This window comes from Choloepus didactylus, chromosome 1 (assembly GCF_015220235.1).
Source record: "Choloepus didactylus isolate mChoDid1 chromosome 1, mChoDid1.pri, whole genome shotgun sequence".
Taxonomy (NCBI): Eukaryota; Metazoa; Chordata; class Mammalia; order Pilosa; family Megalonychidae; genus Choloepus; species Choloepus didactylus.
In genome coordinates this window covers 143825889-143846658 of record NC_051307.1, presented here as the reverse complement: position 1 = coordinate 143846658, position 20770 = coordinate 143825889, and the positions used below count along the sequence as shown (strand labels likewise).

The window sequence follows — 20770 nt, the reverse complement described above, 5'->3', positions numbered from 1 at the left end:
GGGCAGGGTAGGTGAGAAGTCATCTTTTAAAAGGCAATTTGAAATATCGAGGCTTTTTACTGAAACCTGCCATAGAGTTGATGCTTTGTAACTTTGGGTTCCTTTTGTTATTTTCCATGGAAATGATTACTCCAAGTTGAGGCCAAGCTGTTCAGGTCTGCTTCCTGGAGAAGGTTGCAGGCTTGCTTTCTCAGATGATTTACCTGAAAATATATTGTGTTCAACACTGGGGTGATATATGATCTTGTGACAAGTAATTGCATTAACTAGAAATGTGTGCTTGTAAGGCATGCTAAATCTCTTGTCTTTTTTTTTTTTTCCCCTGGTTAATAATGTCATTATTATAAATCTGTGTTTGATCAACTTCTTTGTAGGCAAAACAGTTTCCCCTTATTATGAACTATCAGGATCCAAAATTAAATTAGGAAAGAAAAACAGTTGTATCCATTGCCAGGGTTATTATGTAAAGTGTCTTTAATGCTTCTCTTGAATCCAATTTAAATATAAATAAATTGTTTTTGTTATTGTTTCTTTTTATCTAGCTTTGAGTTTGGGGGAAAATACATCATTAAAGTAACACATCCTTATATTGTTATTATGTACAGTTTCTTTTAAAACAAAAGGCAGAAGAGATGGTAGAATGAAATTGAAGGGTTGAACTTTTTACCTTTATATAAATATCGTGTGCACATGCACACAGACATGAACACACATATTTTTGAATTGTAATGTTCTGTTACTAGTACAATCACTTGGGTCGGTACCTCTCCTATGAATATGTGTTTTGGGTATTTGTTTCATCTGAGTCTTGAGTGTGTGTCTGTCTTTGTATATGTTAGATATTTTCAACACTGGTTCCAAAGTGCAGAGCAGCAGGTCAGCCTCATCTGGAAGCTTTTTAGAAATGCACATTGTTGGATCCTAACCAAGCCTCACTTATTCAGAAACTGACAATCCATGTTTTGATGAACCAGCCAAGTGACTTGCATGCACACTAAAAGTTTGAGAACCACTGATTTAAATATACACGAGAATTTTGTTGTCATTAAGAATTTGAAGTCAAGCTATACACTCATGTCATTTAAATTGGAAATAACAGTTAAATAATAATCCCCATCTGTTGGTCATCTAAAGGTGTCAGTTTGATATATACACTCTTGGAAAGTAGATGTTCTTAAGTTGCTTTCAAATTTGACTATTGCAGTCAACAAATCTTGACTAATCTTTTTTTTTTTTTGACTGATCTTTTTTGTTTATTGGTTTGCAGGGACAGAATTATACTTTATGAAAGGGGTTTTATGTTCTTTTAGACAATGCTAATAGCTAGCATTTGGTTTCCCATACTGTTGTATATTAACTCATTTTGCAAGTTTTGCATTTTAAACTCATTAGCTGTGATTACTAAATAACAACAACAAATGTAGCTTGTAATTTATAATTACTTTTGGGAATAGAGCTAGCTTTGGCAGATTTGGTTATTTTCTGTGATTGAGGTGGTTTAGAAAAAAGAAATAATACACTCCAGGCTTTTTACTTAGTTTGGTTGGCTTAGTTATTTTACCGTGTCTTCTAAAAGAACTTTGCTCATCTGAGAGTATTTGCTTCAGATGATACTACTCTGAGCCCAGAAGGCTATTCCTTGAAATGACCCTGTGGTCCTTGCAGAACTGGTTTTGAGCAGAAAGAAAGAGATAAAATTGAGTGTGTTGATGAGTAGCTCTTAGGCTCTTTTATTCCTAATCTTTTATGATACTAAGCATGGTCATTGTGGTATTACTGAATGTTTTGATTGAGCATGTGCCTGCTAAGGCACTGCTTAATAATTATTCTATTTAGCTTGGCTTTATGATTAGAGACTAGAAATTGAGACTAAATATATGACATATTCTAAAAATAAGGAGTCTCGAGCATTGGGGTATTTAGCAAAAAAGAAATGGTATCTCTGGTGATCCAATTACTTGTCATTCTGCCTTGCGTGTTTTGTTTGAAAGCAGAGGACTAGTATATAGTTAAAACCCTCAACATCCATTTCCCTTAGATACACAGTATGTGTTTGATACAGGTGTCATTTCAGCCATTCTGAAGACTAGAAAATATTGTATAACAAAGGTTTCCTAGACAAATCTCATTAAATGAGCCTCTTATTTTCTTGACATAAAGAAAAAATATTACAATTCAGCTATGATTACTATAATGAGAAGTTGCAAATTTTCTCATTCCTTTAATACAGTCTTCCCTTCCACCAACACATGCATACCCATTCTTTCACCCCAGCCCTGGAGTATTACTGATGTAACGTTTATTTGGAGTTTTTTTTATTATAAACAGAATCATGTGGTATATTGAGAGGTCCAACTGAAAGAAATAATGTTTGAAGGCATATTTTAAGCATTTATTGTAATAGATTAAAATAAAAATTTTAAATAAATTCATTGTTTTCAAAAACTGATTTTTCCTACTTTTCCTGGAGATGAGGTAGAATGCTGTGTGCAAGTTATTTCATGAAGTATACTGGGTTTGCATTTAAATTATTAAACACTCAAAATTAAAGCAAATTGGGGAGATATGAAATGCTATAATTCTGTTTATCAGAAGGAAACTTATACTTACTTCATCTGTATTTCCTCTAGTATTTTGGAAGAAAAGGAAGCACATTCAGAGTGGGATTCCCTTTTCCCCTTTAAGAGGAATATTAATTTATTAATTAATTTAAATTATATTATTATTTGATCATTGTAGAAAAATAAAAAAATATGAATAAGGTAAAAGGAGAACTCACAGCCCTGTTATGTCACCACCATTATGTCTTTGTGAGCACACACATATTCTGTCAACATTTCTAATTACTTTCTTTAAGAAATAAAAGCTAGTTTAGTTCAGATCTTAATTCAGTTAACTTCGATTCTCCCTTCTAAGGATATTTGATTTAAGAGACATATTATAATTATTGTAGCATAACATCCTGCCTGGATTTTAGGCATGCATCCTCCTTGTTCCTTGATCAATCAAATCTTTGTAGTAGACAATATCTGGGGAAAGAAAGTAGTTGATCTGGAGAACGAGAATTTCAGAACTGAGATTACTGGGGAGATAACTAGATCAAGCCAGTGGGAGCAGTGAGCTAGATTTCTCCTACAAACACTTGGTTGGGTTTTATCTCCTGCCTAGTAAATGTGTCCTTTGGGTAATAAATAACAGAGTGATTCTTTGGTGCTGATCTCAGATCATTGATATTACTTAAAACTATGTAACTTGAGGGTGGTTTAATACTTGCTTGAAAGAGTAGAAAGCATTGGTACGTTTTGAAATACTCAGTACATTTTTTTTAGGTTGACTTTATTCTCATTTAGTATAAATTGCTGTTTGAAGACTTGTATATTTTTACAGGTACCAAAAACTGATAAAAACAAATCTTTTAGGCCAATGAAAACCATTAACTTTAAAAATGTTTCTACCTTTCCTTTTTTCTTTGAAGACTAGTATAGTACCAGCTATCATAATTCCCCTAAAAATATTAACTGTAAGAAACACTGTCTCCCCGTCCCACATAGAAGTTGACCAGTGATTCTTTTTCAGCTAACTTGTTTTTTAATTTCATCTCCTCACTCTCAACTCATTGGCTTTGCTTTTGACACAATTCCTGAGCATATCAGGGGCAGTGAACTGATGTAGGTTTCTTTGAGTTGATTACATCTTCCTTTCCAAATTTTCTGTAATTTCACCAATTTTCTTTTTTCCTGTGAGTAAATAGAAAGCTGTCCCTTTCTCCCTTTCCAAATTAATCCGGACAAGAGACTATCCTCTCCTGTCTTCTTTATCAGTTATCATCTCTCCCATCTTTATTTCCTCTATGGAGACTCCTTCATTTCAGCCTTAAAACAAGAATTTGACATTGATTATCACAATCAACCTTTCTCTTTCCTCTGAAGTTACTGCTCTTCCTGCCCTACCACTAGTTAATATGGGTTACTGCCCTCACCTTTGCTGTGTCACCATTTGCTCTTCAACCCCTTGTTTCCTGATTTCTGCTCCTGCCAGTCAAGAGAAACTTTTCTTTTGAGATTCACGGGGAGCTTTTTAAAAAAGCAAGTCAGAGAGCAACTTCCTTCAGAGACCTCTTGATTTTGCTTCTTATTTTTCACTTCCACTGCTCAGATCTGGTTCAGAAACTATAAACATTTTTGTTCTTTCTATCTTCCTTTCAGTTCTCCCCTTCAGTTATCCCATCACCTAAATACCAGGTTAAGTTTTCTACAAAGCTGGTTTTTGTTATCTTCATCTCTGCCCTGTTGCTTTAGTCATGTGTTTATTCCTTCACTTGTTCATTCAGTGCTTATCGTATTCAACAAATATTAAATGTCTGCTTGGTGCCGATTAGAGAACATAGACACTAATGAAACAAATGTAGGTTCCTCCCTCACAAAATTTGCAGTCTGGTGGGGGAGACAGACATTAAACAAATAGCTAGAAAGTAAGTGAATTACACTATGAAAGATGGTCCAAAGGCTCTTTTCTCATCCCTCCCTCTCCTGTAGTAAGGACTCTCACTGAACTGGGGTAACAGAGTGAGTCAACTGTCACCATAATTGTACATTAGCATTTCAGCGAGTGAAATTGAAGGTCCTGAGCGTACTATAGGTGGCAGGAGAGCAACAGCAAAGGAAGGAAGTTCCAGGGTATTTGGGAAAGGTTGAGTAATATGGTTCAGTGTGGGTATGGATGAGGATGGGGTGCATGCAAGAAAGGAGCAGAAATCTAGAAATAATAGTGTTGTGTCTGGTATTCTGTTACACTTTCTACATACTTCACCGTTGTCTCACAAAAACTTTACAAGGAAGATGATGTCCCATTTTTTTTTAGAGGAAGAATCTGAGGCTCTGAGAAGCAAATTATCCAGGACCATGGGGTTGGCAAGTGACAAGCCTAAGTTTGGGCTGTTGTTGGTGCATTGTCTCCCTAACTGTGGGGCTGTAGCTGTCCTGAGTACATTGTTAAGTGCTTGGATCTTTCCAGGATGCCTTCCATCACCATCTTGTTTTGATTGCTAGCTCTGTGAATACTACTTTTATGACACTGCATTTGAGCTCCATGAGGACACAGGACATTCATTCCTCCTTGTGTTTTTCTCAGGGTTCCTAGCACATTGTCTTGTCCTGAGCAGCCACTTTTACAAACACTTATTGAATAATATTGGTAACATCTTTCCATCACACTCACGCAGACGTGAACATTTGAACCATTTATATACATCGTAACTGAAAACAGTCGCTGGACTGGTATGACTAAAGTTTCGTAAAGTTTTCTTAGTGCCTTTCTGTTTCCATTATTGGATTCATACATACACATCCTCCCAGACCAAATAAGAAGTGTATTAGTAATTCTGTGTTATAACAACAAAAATTAGACATTAACAAGCTGCTCAGTTCATTCAGCTTTACAGTCAGGTGTAGGAATCATTGGCCTGTGTGTAGACATTATCCTGTGATTAGGTCTGTCTTGTGAGAATTTGGTGGGGGGGTGGGTGAGGGGGTGAGAGATGTGGATACTCAAGAGTGTTGAAAAAGAATGGCTTCTGGGGAAACTTGCTCTGAGCTTTTTTTTTTTTTTTTTTTTAACTTTTAGGCAAATCTGAACACCTGAAACATTAAGAATTATATGTGGGTGGGGTAACAAGATAGATTGGCAGAGTATACAAATGTATAATTCTGTTCAAGTATAATGATAAAAGGAACCAGTGCAATGGTAAGTAGTGTCCTGAATGCAAGTATGTATTATGAGAGAGACAGACCAACCCAATTAAAAAGAGAGTGAGAGGACAGTGGCAGTATCTGAGGAAGGAAACAGGCTCTTATTTTCAAGATTGTAGGAATAAAATGCTACTTTGGGAAGAGCACACATTAGGGTATTTCCAATTAAACATCAAACTTCTCTTAAATTGGAAGGTTTGCTCTTTATACAGCTATTACTAATTATTAACACAGTAGTTTGTCTTTCTTAGGAGGAATTCTTTTCTCATATAAGTTCCTTAGGATAAGATGCTGATAGGGTCGGTAAGTGTCTAGCATGGGAGAAGGTATACAACGATTAAGAAATAGAGATGTACTGAAGGATAGAGCTAGATATTTTGCTAATAAAATGGAAGACTAGCATTTGAGAGAGAAATTTCAATACAAAACTTCAAAACGAGGCTTAAGAGAGAAAACTTTCTTAACTGGACTACTTAACTCTGGCTGAGGAATGTGTTTAGCAATATGTATATGTTTTTGTTATGCTGTGACTAAATAATTTCCTTTCCCATGTGGGAGAAAATAGTGCTTGGATTCACTCTGTGTATGGGGTGGGGTGTGGGTGTAGAAGGTAGAGTGGTGGTCAGAACATGTATGAATTTCCAACTATTTACCTCACATCTAATGATACCTGCAGTCTTTACTGTTTTGTCATTTTGAGATAGGTGTACATGTATCTCACACAGTGATGTTGGAAGTAAATGGAATTTTCTTTAATACTTAACTTGAGGCATCTAGTTAAAATATCTACTATTGCTGCATATATAAAATGAAGCTTATTAAGAAATAACATTCACCTTAAGGGAAAAGTATGACTAGATAGTATGTTACTTGATACCGTGTTAAATTCAAAAAAATCAAAAGTTTTTCAATAACCAAAACTTACTCTGTAGAGTAGGCCCACATCAAATTCTTCTATTAAGACTTCAGGTCAGTTGACACTTTTTTACTTTAGCAAGTTCCAAACTGGAAAAACAAGGGTGTTGTCAGTGGAAGTTGAGGTGAGTTGAGAAGTAGGCAGAGTGCCACCACATCGAGCCAGCATGGAGATGCTGTGGTTAGTGCATTTCGTGGATATGAAATGCAACCGCACCCCTGCAAACAAGGGTTTCAAAATGCATTTTCTGTTTTCCAGGATGAATCTTCAAGTCATGAATGTAACCAGCGCACAATCCTTCTCTATGGAGTCGGCAAAGAGCGTGATGAAGCGAGGCATCAGCTGAAGAAAATTACCAAAGATATCCTGAAAATTCTAAATAAGAAGAGCACCACAGAGACAGGGGGTAAAGAGCCTTAATGCATTTGCTCCATTTTGTTGTCGTTTGACTTCCCTCCTAGCACAGTCTTTATCAAAGTGGCACTTGCCACTGTCTCCAAAGTGTTTCCTCTCCCGAATGACTGTGACATTGTCAAGTGAATAAGCACTTAGGTGGCCATTTCAATTTTAAGGCCTTATTTCCTTTTATAGTAATATTTTATTAATATAGCATATATTATATATATAGGTAATTTTTATTCTCTACTTTTTTTAATACTCCCCAAATTTTCTACTGTAGTAATAAAGTACTGAAAAATGAGTTGGAAAACCCTTAGTCTAGAAGAGATTCATTTCTATCTTTACTTAGTTTTCAAGCTTATAGTTGGCTGTTGCTCTAGGGCACTCAAATTTGCATGTTAATTGAAAATCATGATGTGTAATTGCTGATTTTTTTTTTATATTCTTCAGAAGAATAACTAATAGGTAGTGGTGGCCACCTATATCACCAAATTATTTCAAGTTAAAAAGAAAACTGGATCTTTGCTCTATTATGCCTTCCTTACTTGGAATACTCATTTTCAATGATTTTTACATAGTTTTGACAGTGGACAGGTATGCCTTTATATTATGTCACAACATTGCATAATTGGAATGTAGTAGTTATCTCCTTCACATTTGCCTATTTTCTCTTTTTAAGGTTTGTTTATTTCATTAGGCAAGCAAATGATTTAAAATATTATATCATTATACTGCCACTACCCACTATCCCCTCTTGTGTTTATTTCTTTAGTACCTAAATAAAATAAAGAAAAAAAATGTTTGGATTTACCCTATGCAAACAACATTCTCCCTATACATGATATAAATCATCTCTAGGAAGCCTACTGTGTTGTTCAGAACAAAATAAATACTTTTTTATGAACCTCTTCACGGGATCCAGTGTTCAGACTATAACAGGGAGAATTATGAGAGCTTATCTACACTGGGTCTTTCCTAGAGAAACGTGCAGACATAATTATTGCAAATAGCTTCTCTTTCCTCTCAGGAATGAAGGGTGCACGTGTGGAAACATGTTAGAAGGGCGGTCTGAGTATGGTATTCTTAGTGTCTGATGCCTGAGGTGATAGACCTGAGTTCACAATGGGAAAACTACCCTCGCATGATTTATATCACATTCCCTAACTCCTGTCTATTACAAAGTTTAGGACTTTGTAATTCACTGGCTCCTGTTAGGGAGCAACCCAGCATTGTAGAAAGGGAAATGAAACCCTCTTATTGTTGGCCTGTTGTTTTCAAGCTTGAAAAAGAAAGTGCTTCTAAGAAAACTGTTGATCTGTCATTTTGATGTTTTCTCTCTGAGAAAAGAGGAAATGGGTTGAATATAGAAAAACAGTTAAGTCCTGCAAGTAGCTTGCAAAGAATATATGAAACTACTTTGGTATATTTGTAAATGGGATGGATTCTATCGACTTTAGATCCTTCAGTAATATGTATTTTATCTAAATTAATTTTAGAGGGTCTTTCCAGATCTTATGGGTTTCCTGGCTTTGGAAGAGTGAGGTGGGTGGGAAGGGAAGGGAAGCAGTGTGGTATACTTTTCTGTTGAGTTTACTTCCTTCTTTCACAAAATGTTCTCCAGACTCAAGTCTATTCAGTCTGTAACAATCCCATAAATAGGCAGTTCCCACTTAGGAACTCATGAAGAGAAAATCATTGCTGTTCACACTGCTTTTTGAGATATCAGTAATTAGAAGTAGCACTGTGAAATGGTATCTTTAAAAGGGATTTTCTTCTTTTTCTTGTTTTAGGTAAAATTCCTCAAACAGAAAGATGCTAATTTGGGGTGTATTGAGCTGCCTTTTGGTGGATATTCTAAGTTTAAATGGACTACTTAAAACTTAGTATGCTCACTAAAAGCAAGTTTACTGTTCTTCCAATTAATGAAAATTTATGCACTTTTCTCAGGAAAAATGAGGACTGGCAATGCAGTAAAACAAAGCTTGTGTTAGCATGTATTTGGTTCCTGGTAACAAATAAAAATATCATTTAGGGGAACCCATCAGATGTGTTCTCACATCAACCAGGCCTTGCCTAGGGGAATGTATAATCGAAAGTTTAATTGACATTTCTGGTTAAAAATTGAAATATCTCATTTTACGTTTGCATTAATTTGTCGTCTTTACTAATTGCAGTGTTTATCTTTGAAAGCGTTAATGATGTTTAATATAATAATCTCTGAAAGGCCAAAATTTCTGAGATTAAAAAAAATGAAAACCAAAATTAAGGATCAAAAGAGAAGTAATATATATTAAGAAGGCAGATTTACATAAAACAAATGAGGAAGATCTATGTATTCTGACAATTTTGTTACTCATGTAAATGTCACCAAAATAAAGTATTCCATTAAGAACCACCACTAATTTCTTATATTTTTATTTGAAATTGAATGTAAACTACCAAAAATCGTCACTAACATTTTTAGAATGATGACTTTTTAAAAGGAGGTTTTAAGAAGTTAGCTATGTCTAGGTAAATAGAACCTGTTAGTCCCCTTTCCAAGGAATACAAAGATGCATTTATGCATTTTCATACTGAATCTGCTTCCTCAAGTATGCTGTTTTTGCTTATTTCTTTTAGTCCCAGGAAGGACAGTGAATAATTACATTAACTTAACTTTTAAAGCCCGTTGTACACAGGTTATTTGATGTGTGCTCTTTGGCCTCGAATCGATGTTAGGATATGAAAAGTTTAAAAACTTCGATATTTTAAAAATACCCATGACATGTTAGCAGTCTAGTGAAGGCAAAATTCCATCCTTAATTTGGACCTTTGAGAATAGATGTGGATAAAGAAGTAGGTTTGATGAACTTGTTAGTTTTTATTCTTTGCTGTTACTCGACAAAAGTGGTACAGTCCTGTAACTCATGTTACACAAACCCCTCTTATTCTAATACGCTTTTTGCTCTGGTGTCAAGGTTGTTATTATTATTACTATTATTATTGTTATTTTAAGGATATTAAGACCCGAGAGCTTGTTTTTATAGCTCTTTCCCAAATAAGAAAAAGTGAAAGGTAGAGCTCTTTACTTGGGTGGTCTTACCTCTTTAGAATCACAGTGTTGAAATGACCTTAGAGATTAAATAATCCAACCTTTCATTTGTGTTTTCAGATTTTTCTTTTTGTAAATAAATACATGTAAAATATTTAAAAACAGGATCTAATCGATTTTAAGTTCTTCTTCTAAGAGCTGTTGAGAACATGATAGTTCCCCTGAATAAGTGTTGTTTATTGTATTTGTTAATTGGAATTTTCTCCAAACTTCTTTATTCTAAATTGATAAATGTTGTACCTTCCCATTAATGTGGAGTGATTTAAGTTCTTGATATTCCTAAAAAAGTTGGGAATCATGTAAGTTTCTTTTTTACACGATTAGAAACATAATAGATTGTTTGGGAAAAGTATCAAGGTTGAGTCTCCTAAGAAAATGCCAGTGAAATTTCCCATGATGTCAAAGCGTGCCTGGGTGTTGATATTTTAAAAGTCAGAAATGTTTGTAGTAGCACTTCTCATAATAGCCCAAATCAAGAAACTACTCACTTGAATGGATAAATAAATGGTGGTTTATTCACACAACTGGAATACCATACATAAATGAGAATGAGCAAATTAAAACTACACTCAACAATATGGAGCGATCTCATAAGCATAACGTTGTGTGAAAGAAGGCAGACATGAAAAATACACCCAATAAGAGTCCATTTATGGAGTATTCCAGAATGGGCAGAAGTAATCCAGGCTGTTAGAAGTCAGGGTCTTGGTCCCCCAGGAAAAGAGAAGTGACTCGGGGAGGCTATAGAGGAAACCTGGGGTTCTGGTATGTTATTTCTTGATTGGATTCTCATTATTTGAATGTATGCACTTCATGGAAATTCATAGAGTTTGTGTACCTTTCTGTAAGTATGTTATACTTCAATAAAGAGTTTACATTAAAAAAGACAATTACTTGTCTACTTTTTGTTTATATAGTTGGAGATGAAGGACAAAAAGCCAGGAAGAACAAACAGGAAGCTTTTCCAACACTGGAGACTGTGTTCACAAAACTTCAACTCCTTTCATATTTTGATCAGCATCAAGTGACATCTCAGGTAGCTATTTATTGCCGTTCCTTTATGCATTTGGAATATTTGTAGTTGCTTAAAAATCTTTTATGCAATAGAGGTTTTCAGCCTTAGTTGGTTATATAAAAACATTTTATGAACATATTTGGAAGTATCTCAAACTGTTGAGTTCATTTTAAGTGTCAAGGTGCTTTCCTCAGAAGGATTAATTTTTATCTTGGAAATATTTTTACTGTATGATAATCAACATATAAAATCCTAATGCAATACCTGTGTTACTATAGTTTGGTCCTACATTGCTATTGATAAAGGAGAAATCTGTTGATTACTGAAATAAAATAATATGTAATTGAGAAGAAACCAAATCTGTTTTGCTTTGCAAATTAATTTATCTCAAAATTAATTAACATTTATAGTTCTGTCTGTAGAATAGTCAATGACAATTTGGCTTATTTCTTCAAATAATAATTATAGTAAGGCAGTTGCTTGATTTGTATGTGGTTTTGGTTTTGGTAGAAATATGTTTTATCTTCTAAGCAGGAGCACGTATAAATTCAAATGTCTTAAAAACTAACAGTAATTTATCTGAATAAAAAATTATTTGGAATATTGGTCTTCATAATTATTTTCACTTTTGTTTGAACAGATATCTAACAATGTTCTAGAACAAATCACAAGCTTTGCATCAGGAACATCCTATCATCTCCCTTTGGCTCACCACATTCAGCTTATCTTTGATCTCATGGAGCCGGCACTGAACATCAATGGACTAATTGACTTTGCAATACAGGTGTCAGAGAGACTGTCCATTTCTCATATGTGGGATAGGAAACCTTACAAGGCATCATCCAATTTAAAATGCTAGGACAGCCAGACTTCATGCATTAACACTACCTTAAGGACCCAATAAATTTCTAAATAATTGAAGCATGCTAAATCAACCCTCTTCAATTAACATTTTTAATTGCAACCATGTTTATAGCTTTTTATTTAAATAATTTCAACTACTACTAGATATAGAATCATCACTTAAAAATGTGAAATTACTGAGGTTTTTAAAAACTTTTTTTTGTTTCTGTTGTTTTGCTCAGGGAAAAATAAGTATTATAGAGTGTATTTTAGGTTAAAAGCAAAAAAAAAATCTTACAATTTGACTTGTCATGTGTTTTTCATATATATACTTGAGTTCACTTATCTGCTGTTACTAGTGAATGGAAATAAGAAGTGGTTTCCATTGATTATTCTGTTGGAGGAGTTAGTTAACTTTCAATTTAAAGAAAAGAAGGGAAGGGGTGAGGGAGTAAGGGGGGGTGGGTGGTTTCTTTGAAAATATCCAGCCCAGGACTGTGGGCCACCATAAAGTTTTGGTAACATTTTAGTTTTGAGTACTCCCTGATTGTATGCACCTTGATATCAATACAGAAGAAAAATTCTATAAATTGGTAAAGGATTAAAAATGGAAAACAATTTAATTAATTGTGTTGTGTTTTCTGAACTGTTGTTATGTTTATGGTCCAAGGGCAGGATAAGGGGGATGATCAAGCAGTATTAGAATGACTTAGTATATTCATGGTTTGCAAAAATAATTTGTTTCCTATTTCTTTTGGCACCTACATTTCTATTCAGTCTTTTTTCCTCTTGCAGCTACTAAATGAATTGAGTGTTGTGGAAGCCGAACTCCTCCTGAAATCCTCTAGCCTGGCAGGAAGTTACACTACGGGACTGTGTGTCTGCATCGTGGCTGTTCTAAGGCGGTACCACAGTTGTCTGATCCTGAATCCCGATCAGACAGCTCAGGTGTTTGAAGGGTTGGTATATAAAATGTTATTTTTCAAATCCTAGGATGTGTCATCTGTTGTGAAATATTATGGTGGTTTTAAGAGAAAAATACTACTATACTAATGTTCATTTTAATACAAAGATATAACACAGTTAAAGAATACTTTTGCTATAAAACATCAGAGAAGAAGATGTAAGCATGGAAAGTATGTTCTTTTTAAAAAAACTATGATCCCCTACTGTTTTCCTCCGTCCTTTCATTCCTTTCTTTTCTCCTTCTTCTTTCCATCCTTTCATCCCCCTGGATTTTAAAGACCAGCACAGACATTTGTTGTATTTTATTATTTATGCTACCTCACACCATGGTTTATTATGGATAGTGAACAGTTGACATCTTATTTGTTCATATAATTGCAGTTGTCAGTATTTACATTTGGGCAATCCGACACCAAGTAAGTTGGCAAACATTGTCATCTTAGATAGTTGGTTCTTGAATTTCATTTCTTTGATTAGTTAAAGCTAGCTTTAACAAGAGTTGTTCTTGAGCAAATGACTTTCTTGATTCTTAAACCTTTTTATTTTTTTAGTTTGAGTGTATTGTTGGCTCATGTTTATTCTACTCCCGCTGTTCCATTCACCAGTCGTCTGCACATATCTCTCTAGAAAATAATACAGACTATTTTTCTCTTTGTCCCATTTTTCCTCTGATGCTCAAAAGAATAGTGAGGTTATTTGGTTGCAGGTTACCTTCTTTTGTAATCTAGCCCATGTAATCAATTTATACTCTATTCTAGAGTGGCATCAATTTAACAGCAACTTTTCTAGGAAAAAGTTAAAAGCGTGCATAGATGATGAAGTAAAATCTAAAACAGTTCAGAAACTTTAAAATGTGAGAAAATATGCATCTTAGAATTAACAAACATGGAATTAATGAAATACAGAATTGCTTAATAGTCCTCAACCAGCCTGTAAGGATTGAATTTTTAATTTCATTTTATAGGTCAGGAAACTGAAACCCAGGCCTGTTAAATGAAGTGTTTAGTGAAATTATGCACCCAAGGTCACATAGCTAATAAAGCTCTCAAATTGGAATAAATGTCTTTCTGACTGGGAGCTCATTCACACTTTTCAAACTGTGCATGGCAGCCCATTATTTGGTTATGAAATGAACTTAAGGGATTGTGATGATTTTCTGTATTGTGTATTTTTAAGTTCATTTCAGCATCGTTTCGGCATTTAACATTTTTGTTCTATTAAATATTATTAAAGTCATATTTGATAGTAACTTTGTTATATTTTTACTTTATCATACATAGTAGGAATAAGTGTTCTTCCTGAAACTATTATTTTATTTTATTTTATCTTGTTATTTTTTATTTTTAATTTATTATTTTATTAATTTGAATGAGTATATGGGATCACCATGTAAAACATTTATCTTACCTCTGACAACTCAAAGAAGTTGAGGAAGCACTGACTTTTATGTTATGGATACCTAGCAAATTTTCAATAAATATTTACTTTAATCACAACATAATTCTTTAAAGGTTATATCAGTAACTTTTTTGTTTATGTAAATAACAACAGATTAAATTGTCTACTTTTCTTCTTAATTGTGTGACACTCTTCTGATTGACAGCTTTTATCTGCTGCCAAGTGTTCCCCTCCGTTGATGTCAGTTCACAGGGGTTAGGGTGCTACGTTGCCATTTCTTTGGTTTGTCTCTTGACTTGCACATGTGGTATTTGTGATTCCAGTGCCCTTCATGGCCTTGATAATCTTAGACTCTCTCCCACAGTCATTCCCCTGAACCAGTGGAGACAGCGCTGGTCTTGGAGTCTGAAGGCCTAAGCTTCTTGTCTTGGCTCTTCTGTGTACTACATCTTTGTTTGGGGGCAAATCATTTCACCTTTCGGACTGTCAGAGCCCTCTTTCTAAAATGAGGAAGAAGAATCCGATGATTTCTAAGGCACTTTTCACTTTTAATAATCTGAGTCCTCTATAACAGTTCTATAAGACTAATAATAGAATACCATGAATCAGTTGCAAGATGGTGATGGAATCCGACTCACGGATAGGCAGATGGGCCATTAGGGTTTACTTCCCTCTGTTTTGATCTCCAAAAAGGCCATAGTTGTGAGTGAGGGAAGAGGCACAGTATTGAAGTAGTAATGGTACTTTTGAATGGAAAGAGTTACAGAGAATGTTGCAAAAAAGAAGGGGTTTAAATTCTTACATAAAATATACTAAAATGAATTTGTTCCTAGTTTGGATAAATGAGGAGACTGTGACCCCAGAGCATGAAATCATCAAGTTAATGCCAGAACTTGCTCACCTTGAAAATCGAATTTTCCCGATTTACAACTCTGAAGAATTGCTCCTGTACAAAGTAGTGAATTTAGGAATTGTAGAAAACGAAAAAATGTATGAATCTTTCTACTGAAGAGCAGTTTTCTATTCCAGTGTTCCTTTTGTGTCCTAGTCACGGCAACTTGACTGATGGATTCCTTCATACACAACTCCTGTATGTAGGAATAAAAAACTGTTCATTTATTCACTATTTGCTATGATGATTAGTTTCACCCAACTGATACTTTTCTTACCCAAGTAGTACATGGACATAGTTTCACTCTAAAGGATTCAAATGATAAACACATACATTAGTAAAATATGTGTTTGATTTCTTCATATATCTTTCTCCTCAGGTTGTGTGGTGTGGTAAAGCATGTTGTAAACCCCTCAGAATGTTCTTCCCCTGAAAGATGCATCTTAGCCTACCTCTATGATCTCTACGTGTCATGTAGCCACCTCAGAAGTAAATTTGGAGACCTCTTCAGGTTGGTAGAAGAAAATTAAAAGCATAGAAATAGTATTATGCCTATGCTTTTAGTGACCCAATCAGTATTGTTGATAATGAAAACTAATTGTAATTATATCTTTTAGGCAGTAATCATTATTTTTAATGATTTTAATGTTTTCTTTAAGTTTTATGGACAGTACATTTTAGGTAAGTTATATTGAATTAATGATGAGTATTTTGTGCCACCTTACTTTTTTTTTCTCTTTTCTTTTTTATCATGAGAACATGTATATACAACATAAACCTTCCCTTCTCAACCACTCCCCAAGCCTACCATTCATTGTGATTAATCACATTCACTGTGTTGCCATACCCTCACAACCTTCCATTATTAAAACTTTCCCATCTCCCCAGACATGCTATACCCAAATTGCATTAACTCCCCATTCCTCCTGTCCTTCGCCCCTGGCAATCTGTGTTCTAATTTCTGGCTCTACAAGCCTTGCATATTCTCTCATATTTTCTTTGTAGTTATCATGGGGCTTAAATTTAACATCGTAATCTCTTTTGCTTTGATATCAATGTAACTTCAATAGTGTATACAAACTCTGTTCCTGTACCCCTCAGGCCTTGTTTACCTTTTTGTTCTTGTCACAAATTGCATGTTTATACATTATGAGTCCAAAACTACTGATTTATCATTCCGTTTTATGCATTTGCCTTTTAGATCTTGTAGGAAGTAAAAAGTTGAGTTACGAACCAGAAGTACAGTAATACTGGCATTAATATTTACCCTTACTGGAGTTCTTTATTTTTTTCATGTGACTTTGATCTGTTGTCTAGTGTCCTTTCCTTTTAACCTGCAGAACTCGCTTAAGCATCTCTTGTGGGGCTGGTCTAGTGGTGATGATGAACTCCCTCAACTTTTGTTTATCTGGGAATGTATTATCTTCTCTCTCATTTTTGAAGGATTGTTTGGCTGAGTATAAAATTCTTGGTTGGCCATTATTTGCTTTCAACACTTTAAGTATGTCATCCTACTACCTTCTTGCCTTCATGGTTTCCAATGCGAAATTGGCCCTTAATCTTATTCAGGCTCCTTCTCTTGCAGCTTTCATAATTCTCTATCTTTGGCATTCAACAGTTTGATTATAGTATGCTGCAGCAAGGGTCCATTTGAGTTTACCCTGTTTGAAGTTTTTTGAGCATCTTAGATGTGTATATTTCTGTCTCTAGTTAAATTTGGGAAGGTGTCAGCCATTATTTATTTGAATAGTCTCTCTTTCTTCTCATCTTGGTACTCCCAGAATGCACATACTGGTAAGCTTGATGGTGTCCCACAGGTTCCTCAGGCTTCAGACTGGATGATTTTAATTGTCATATCTTCAAATTCACTGATGCTTTCTTCAACCAGCTCCAATCTGTTGTTAAACCCCTCCAGAGAATTTTAAATTTCTGCTACTGTGGACTTCAGCTCTGTTTTGTTCCTTGTCATAATTTCCATCTCTCTGTTGATAATCTCTTTGTGCTCATCTATCATTGTCTTGATTTCCTTTAGTTCTTGGTCCAAGTTTTCCTTTCGCTCTTTATGAATATTTAGGACCATTTCTTTAAAGTCTTTGCCTGGTGTGTCCCAGGTCTGGTCCTCCTCATTAATGATTTCTAATGCTTTAATCTTCAGCTTTATGAGAGCCATCACATCCTGTTTCTTTGTATGTTTTGTAATCTTTTGTTAAAATCTAAAAATTTTGATGTTTTAAGCTATTAACGCTGGAATTTAGACTCTGGGGTGTCTGTTCCTTAAGCTTGTATCCAGCTAATGTAATAACAGAGCTTTCCTTGAATGCTAGGAGCTAACAGCAACAACAAAAAAAGGGCAAAAAGATAAAACCTTTCCCAGTCTTTACAGATTGACCTGTGCAAGTACGCTCCTTCAGAATTTATCCATAGAACGTGATAGGAGAATAGCTCCAGGCCAAAGCATAGGGGCCTCCCGGAGCCTTTCTGTCCATGTGTCTTTTCTTGGGCATGCATATGTGGCCTTGGAAATTCTTGCCATGTTGCCATGAATATAAATGCCCCCACTGCCCTAGCATACAGTTTCCTCAGTCCTGGACATTGCGCTGTATGTCCCACAGCCAACAATCTCTTGCCCCAAGCTGCCACTTGACTACTCTCTTACAGAACACTGTGAACTGCCTTCTACACACAGGGCAAGTTCTGGGACAGTGAGTCCCTCAGGCTACCACAAGATAGTTTGGGCCAAATAGACCTGTTCCCAGTATGTGCACAAAGGGTACTCCGCTCCCTCTGGAACTAGGACCAGGAATCCCCACTAGGAGCATGGGCCAGGCCGGGCCGGCTCCACCCCAAGCAAGTGAGTTGTGGGAGAGGGGCCAGTCAGGGCACCAGAAGATCCTACGGCTTTTAAGGAGCCTTTTTCTTGATTAGGCACTCACTCTGTTACTGCCGTACTTTAAATGTTTTCTGGAGCTTTGAGAAAGATGCTTCTGTCAGTTCTTGCTGGTTGTCCAAAGCTTCTGCGGGGACACATACTCTAGAGCATCTTACTACATCTTGATTGGGCCATCTTTACATTTTAAATTTAAATTTCAGTTTGAATCAAAAACCTAAGTGAAGGTTCGACAAGGCAGACTTTGTGACTTTTGCTGGTTTCCAGTGTCTCTTTTGACTTTGATAGCCCCATTTTTTGAGCTAACTTTTTGTGCTTGAGTAGCTTTAATATTCTTTGTACATCATGAAGTTGCAAAATATTCTCATTTCTTAATGACTCAGTGAAGGTTCCATAGTCACATGAACTCTTCTGCAATGTTTCTATTATTGTCTTTACTCAATATCCTTCTATTTTTTTTTTTTTACTTTATATTTTAGTAAACTGCATTCTCCTGTGTTCATGATTGTTTTTGAAAAAAAGGCCATTATCTTGCATTGAGTAATGTTAATTCAGTGCATTAAAAGCTAAAGGGAATCCTATTTTATGTTAGTTGAGTCAGATTCAACTTATTTAATTTTATCCAATGGTTCTTTACGTTTAAAAAAAAAGCATAGCTGGGTTAATTGTAAGAAGACATGGTAAATTCTGTGGTTAACCTACTTGCTATCTTAGATTTTAAATACTATTATTATCAGGTCATGAATCTTATTCCTGTCAATAAATCTTATGCTAAAGGAACATTATAGTGCCTAATAAGTTTTGAAAATTTTATTTCTGTAAAAGTTTTTCTTTTCACTCTCTTTTTCCAGAATTCATTTCAAATTACCTTTTGCTGTAGCTTTAACCTGTATTACTAAGAACATTTAGCTATATTACAAGTTTTGAGATGGGAGAGAATACTGTATTTTTTGCCTGTGCTATTATCTCACTTGGAACATTCTCTCTCTCAGCTATTTTCATGCTCATTCTCATCCTCATCTCTGCTTCTCTGACCATCATATTTAAAACAGCAATAAACCACCCCCCACACCCCATCTAAGCAATTGCTATCTCCAGCGTTTTGTCACAGGTATGGGAAAATCCTCATTTAATGTTATTTTGAGGAATTTTAAATTATTAATAATATGCAGATGAGGGAAGGGGAAGGTAATAACTAATAAAATGAACTTGTAATCTGTTCTGGTCTGGCTTCTCCCTAGAATGTAAGCTTCATGAGAGAAGAAACTTTTTCTCTTTCTTCACTGCTATATTCCAATGCCTTGAGCGGTACTTGGTACATAGTAGACACTGCACAAAAGAACGGCTGAATTTCCCGAGACAGCACCAGTAGCCTATTTGAAACCTAATACTCCTGCACTGTGTTACAAATAGTTTACTGAGTTAATGTAAGTAGTGTGCACCAAATGTGCGGACATAGGGGATCAACAGTGGATTCATTACTTGGGATTGAGTAATCAATTACTTAGGGTTACTTAGGATCAGCAAAGTGAATCACAGGCATGGCGCTATCCAAATGTTACTCGATGAAAGAGATGGAAGAAAATTGCAACTTTTTGGGGATATCTTAAATTCAGACATGTTTGTGGTTTGGGTTTTAAGTGAAAGACGAAACATGCTACATATGCAGAGAAATATCTGTTAGTATACTAATAAAGCAATTATAATAATTGGATCTGAAGCACCAGCCACAATGTTGTGTAAGGGGAATATTTGTTTGGGGGAAATATAGACTTAATCATGTCTCCCATATATTGAACTATGGCCTCATGCCAAGCATTGTACTGGGTAATTTGCTTAAGGATCATTAATCCTCACATAAACCTCAGGAAGTAAAGATGATTATCCCCATCAAGTCATAAGTTAATACATGATGAAGCCTAGTTTTGAACATATTCATTTTAGCCCCAAGGTGTGGGCTACCTTCATAACTCGGTAAAGTCTTTCTGATCTGTGTGGTTTCAGAAGGAAAATGTCCAAGGGTTGTGGTTGTTTGTTTAATTCCATGATGGTGGCTGAGAGTGGTAAGATTTGAGAGCGATTTAAATGGCTGCTAACTTTTTGTCAAAACTTAGAACTCATTGAGAAACTATGTAGTAAATGAGACAGGAAGCCTAGAAGTGTAGAGTGGGAAGACTTGACCATGAGTCACAAGGTTCAGAAAAATTATGCAGTCCAAGCCAGAGGTAGGGGAGGCTTACTCAAGAGAAGTCCGTAAACTGAAAGGAAAGTAGGGGCTGCATCTGTCATGAAAATTGAGGACAAGCAGAATTCTATAGACAGACATGGATAGATTTGTAGAATTAAGTTGTCTGCGAGATAAAAAGAAGTAAGATTTTACTATTTGCAGAAGTTAGTTTCATTAAATACTCAAGCTTATTGGGAGGTGAAGGAAGACAAGGATGTTGTGTTAGGCAGAGAACCAACCAAGAACCAAGTTTATTTTTCTTTCATTTTTAGTGGGAAAGTGAAACAAATTAAGAACCATTTCTAACTGAGAATGAATGAAAAGTTGGCTAGAAAGTGTGGCAAGAGTAAGACAGGAAAAAAGATATTTTTTTTAAAGCACTGGGGTCT

General features: G+C 35.3%; 2 protein-coding genes across 8 annotated transcripts in view; one reads left to right on the top strand and one right to left on the bottom strand.

The window, feature by feature from the left end:
• The window catches only part of P2RY12 (purinergic receptor P2Y12), a 45138-nt gene that overhangs the window by 4023 nt on the left and 20345 nt on the right, over positions 1-20770 (bottom strand). For 3 of the 7 annotated variants that reach the window (XM_037842580.1, XM_037842595.1, XM_037842586.1), the window contains one exon: positions 6673-6752. The exons of 2 other annotated variants lie outside the window; for them this stretch is intronic. The gene's annotated coding sequence lies outside the window, so the exon portion shown is untranslated. Of the gene's footprint in view, positions 1-66; positions 204-6672; positions 7164-20770 lie in introns of those variants that run through there. 2 more of the 7 variants (XM_037842571.1, XM_037842562.1) reach the window with 2 other exon arrangements.
• LOC119539194 (mediator of RNA polymerase II transcription subunit 12-like protein) overlaps positions 11078-20770 on the top strand; it is a 73890-nt gene continuing 64197 nt past the window's right edge. Inside the window, exons 1-4 of the mRNA XM_037842498.1 lie at positions 11078-11189; positions 11809-11952; positions 12807-12970; positions 15647-15778. Coding sequence (XP_037698426.1) covers positions 11905-11952; positions 12807-12970; positions 15647-15778 — 344 coding nt within the window. The 5' untranslated portion in view covers positions 11078-11189; positions 11809-11904. The remainder of the gene's footprint in view (positions 11190-11808; positions 11953-12806; positions 12971-15646; positions 15779-20770) is intronic.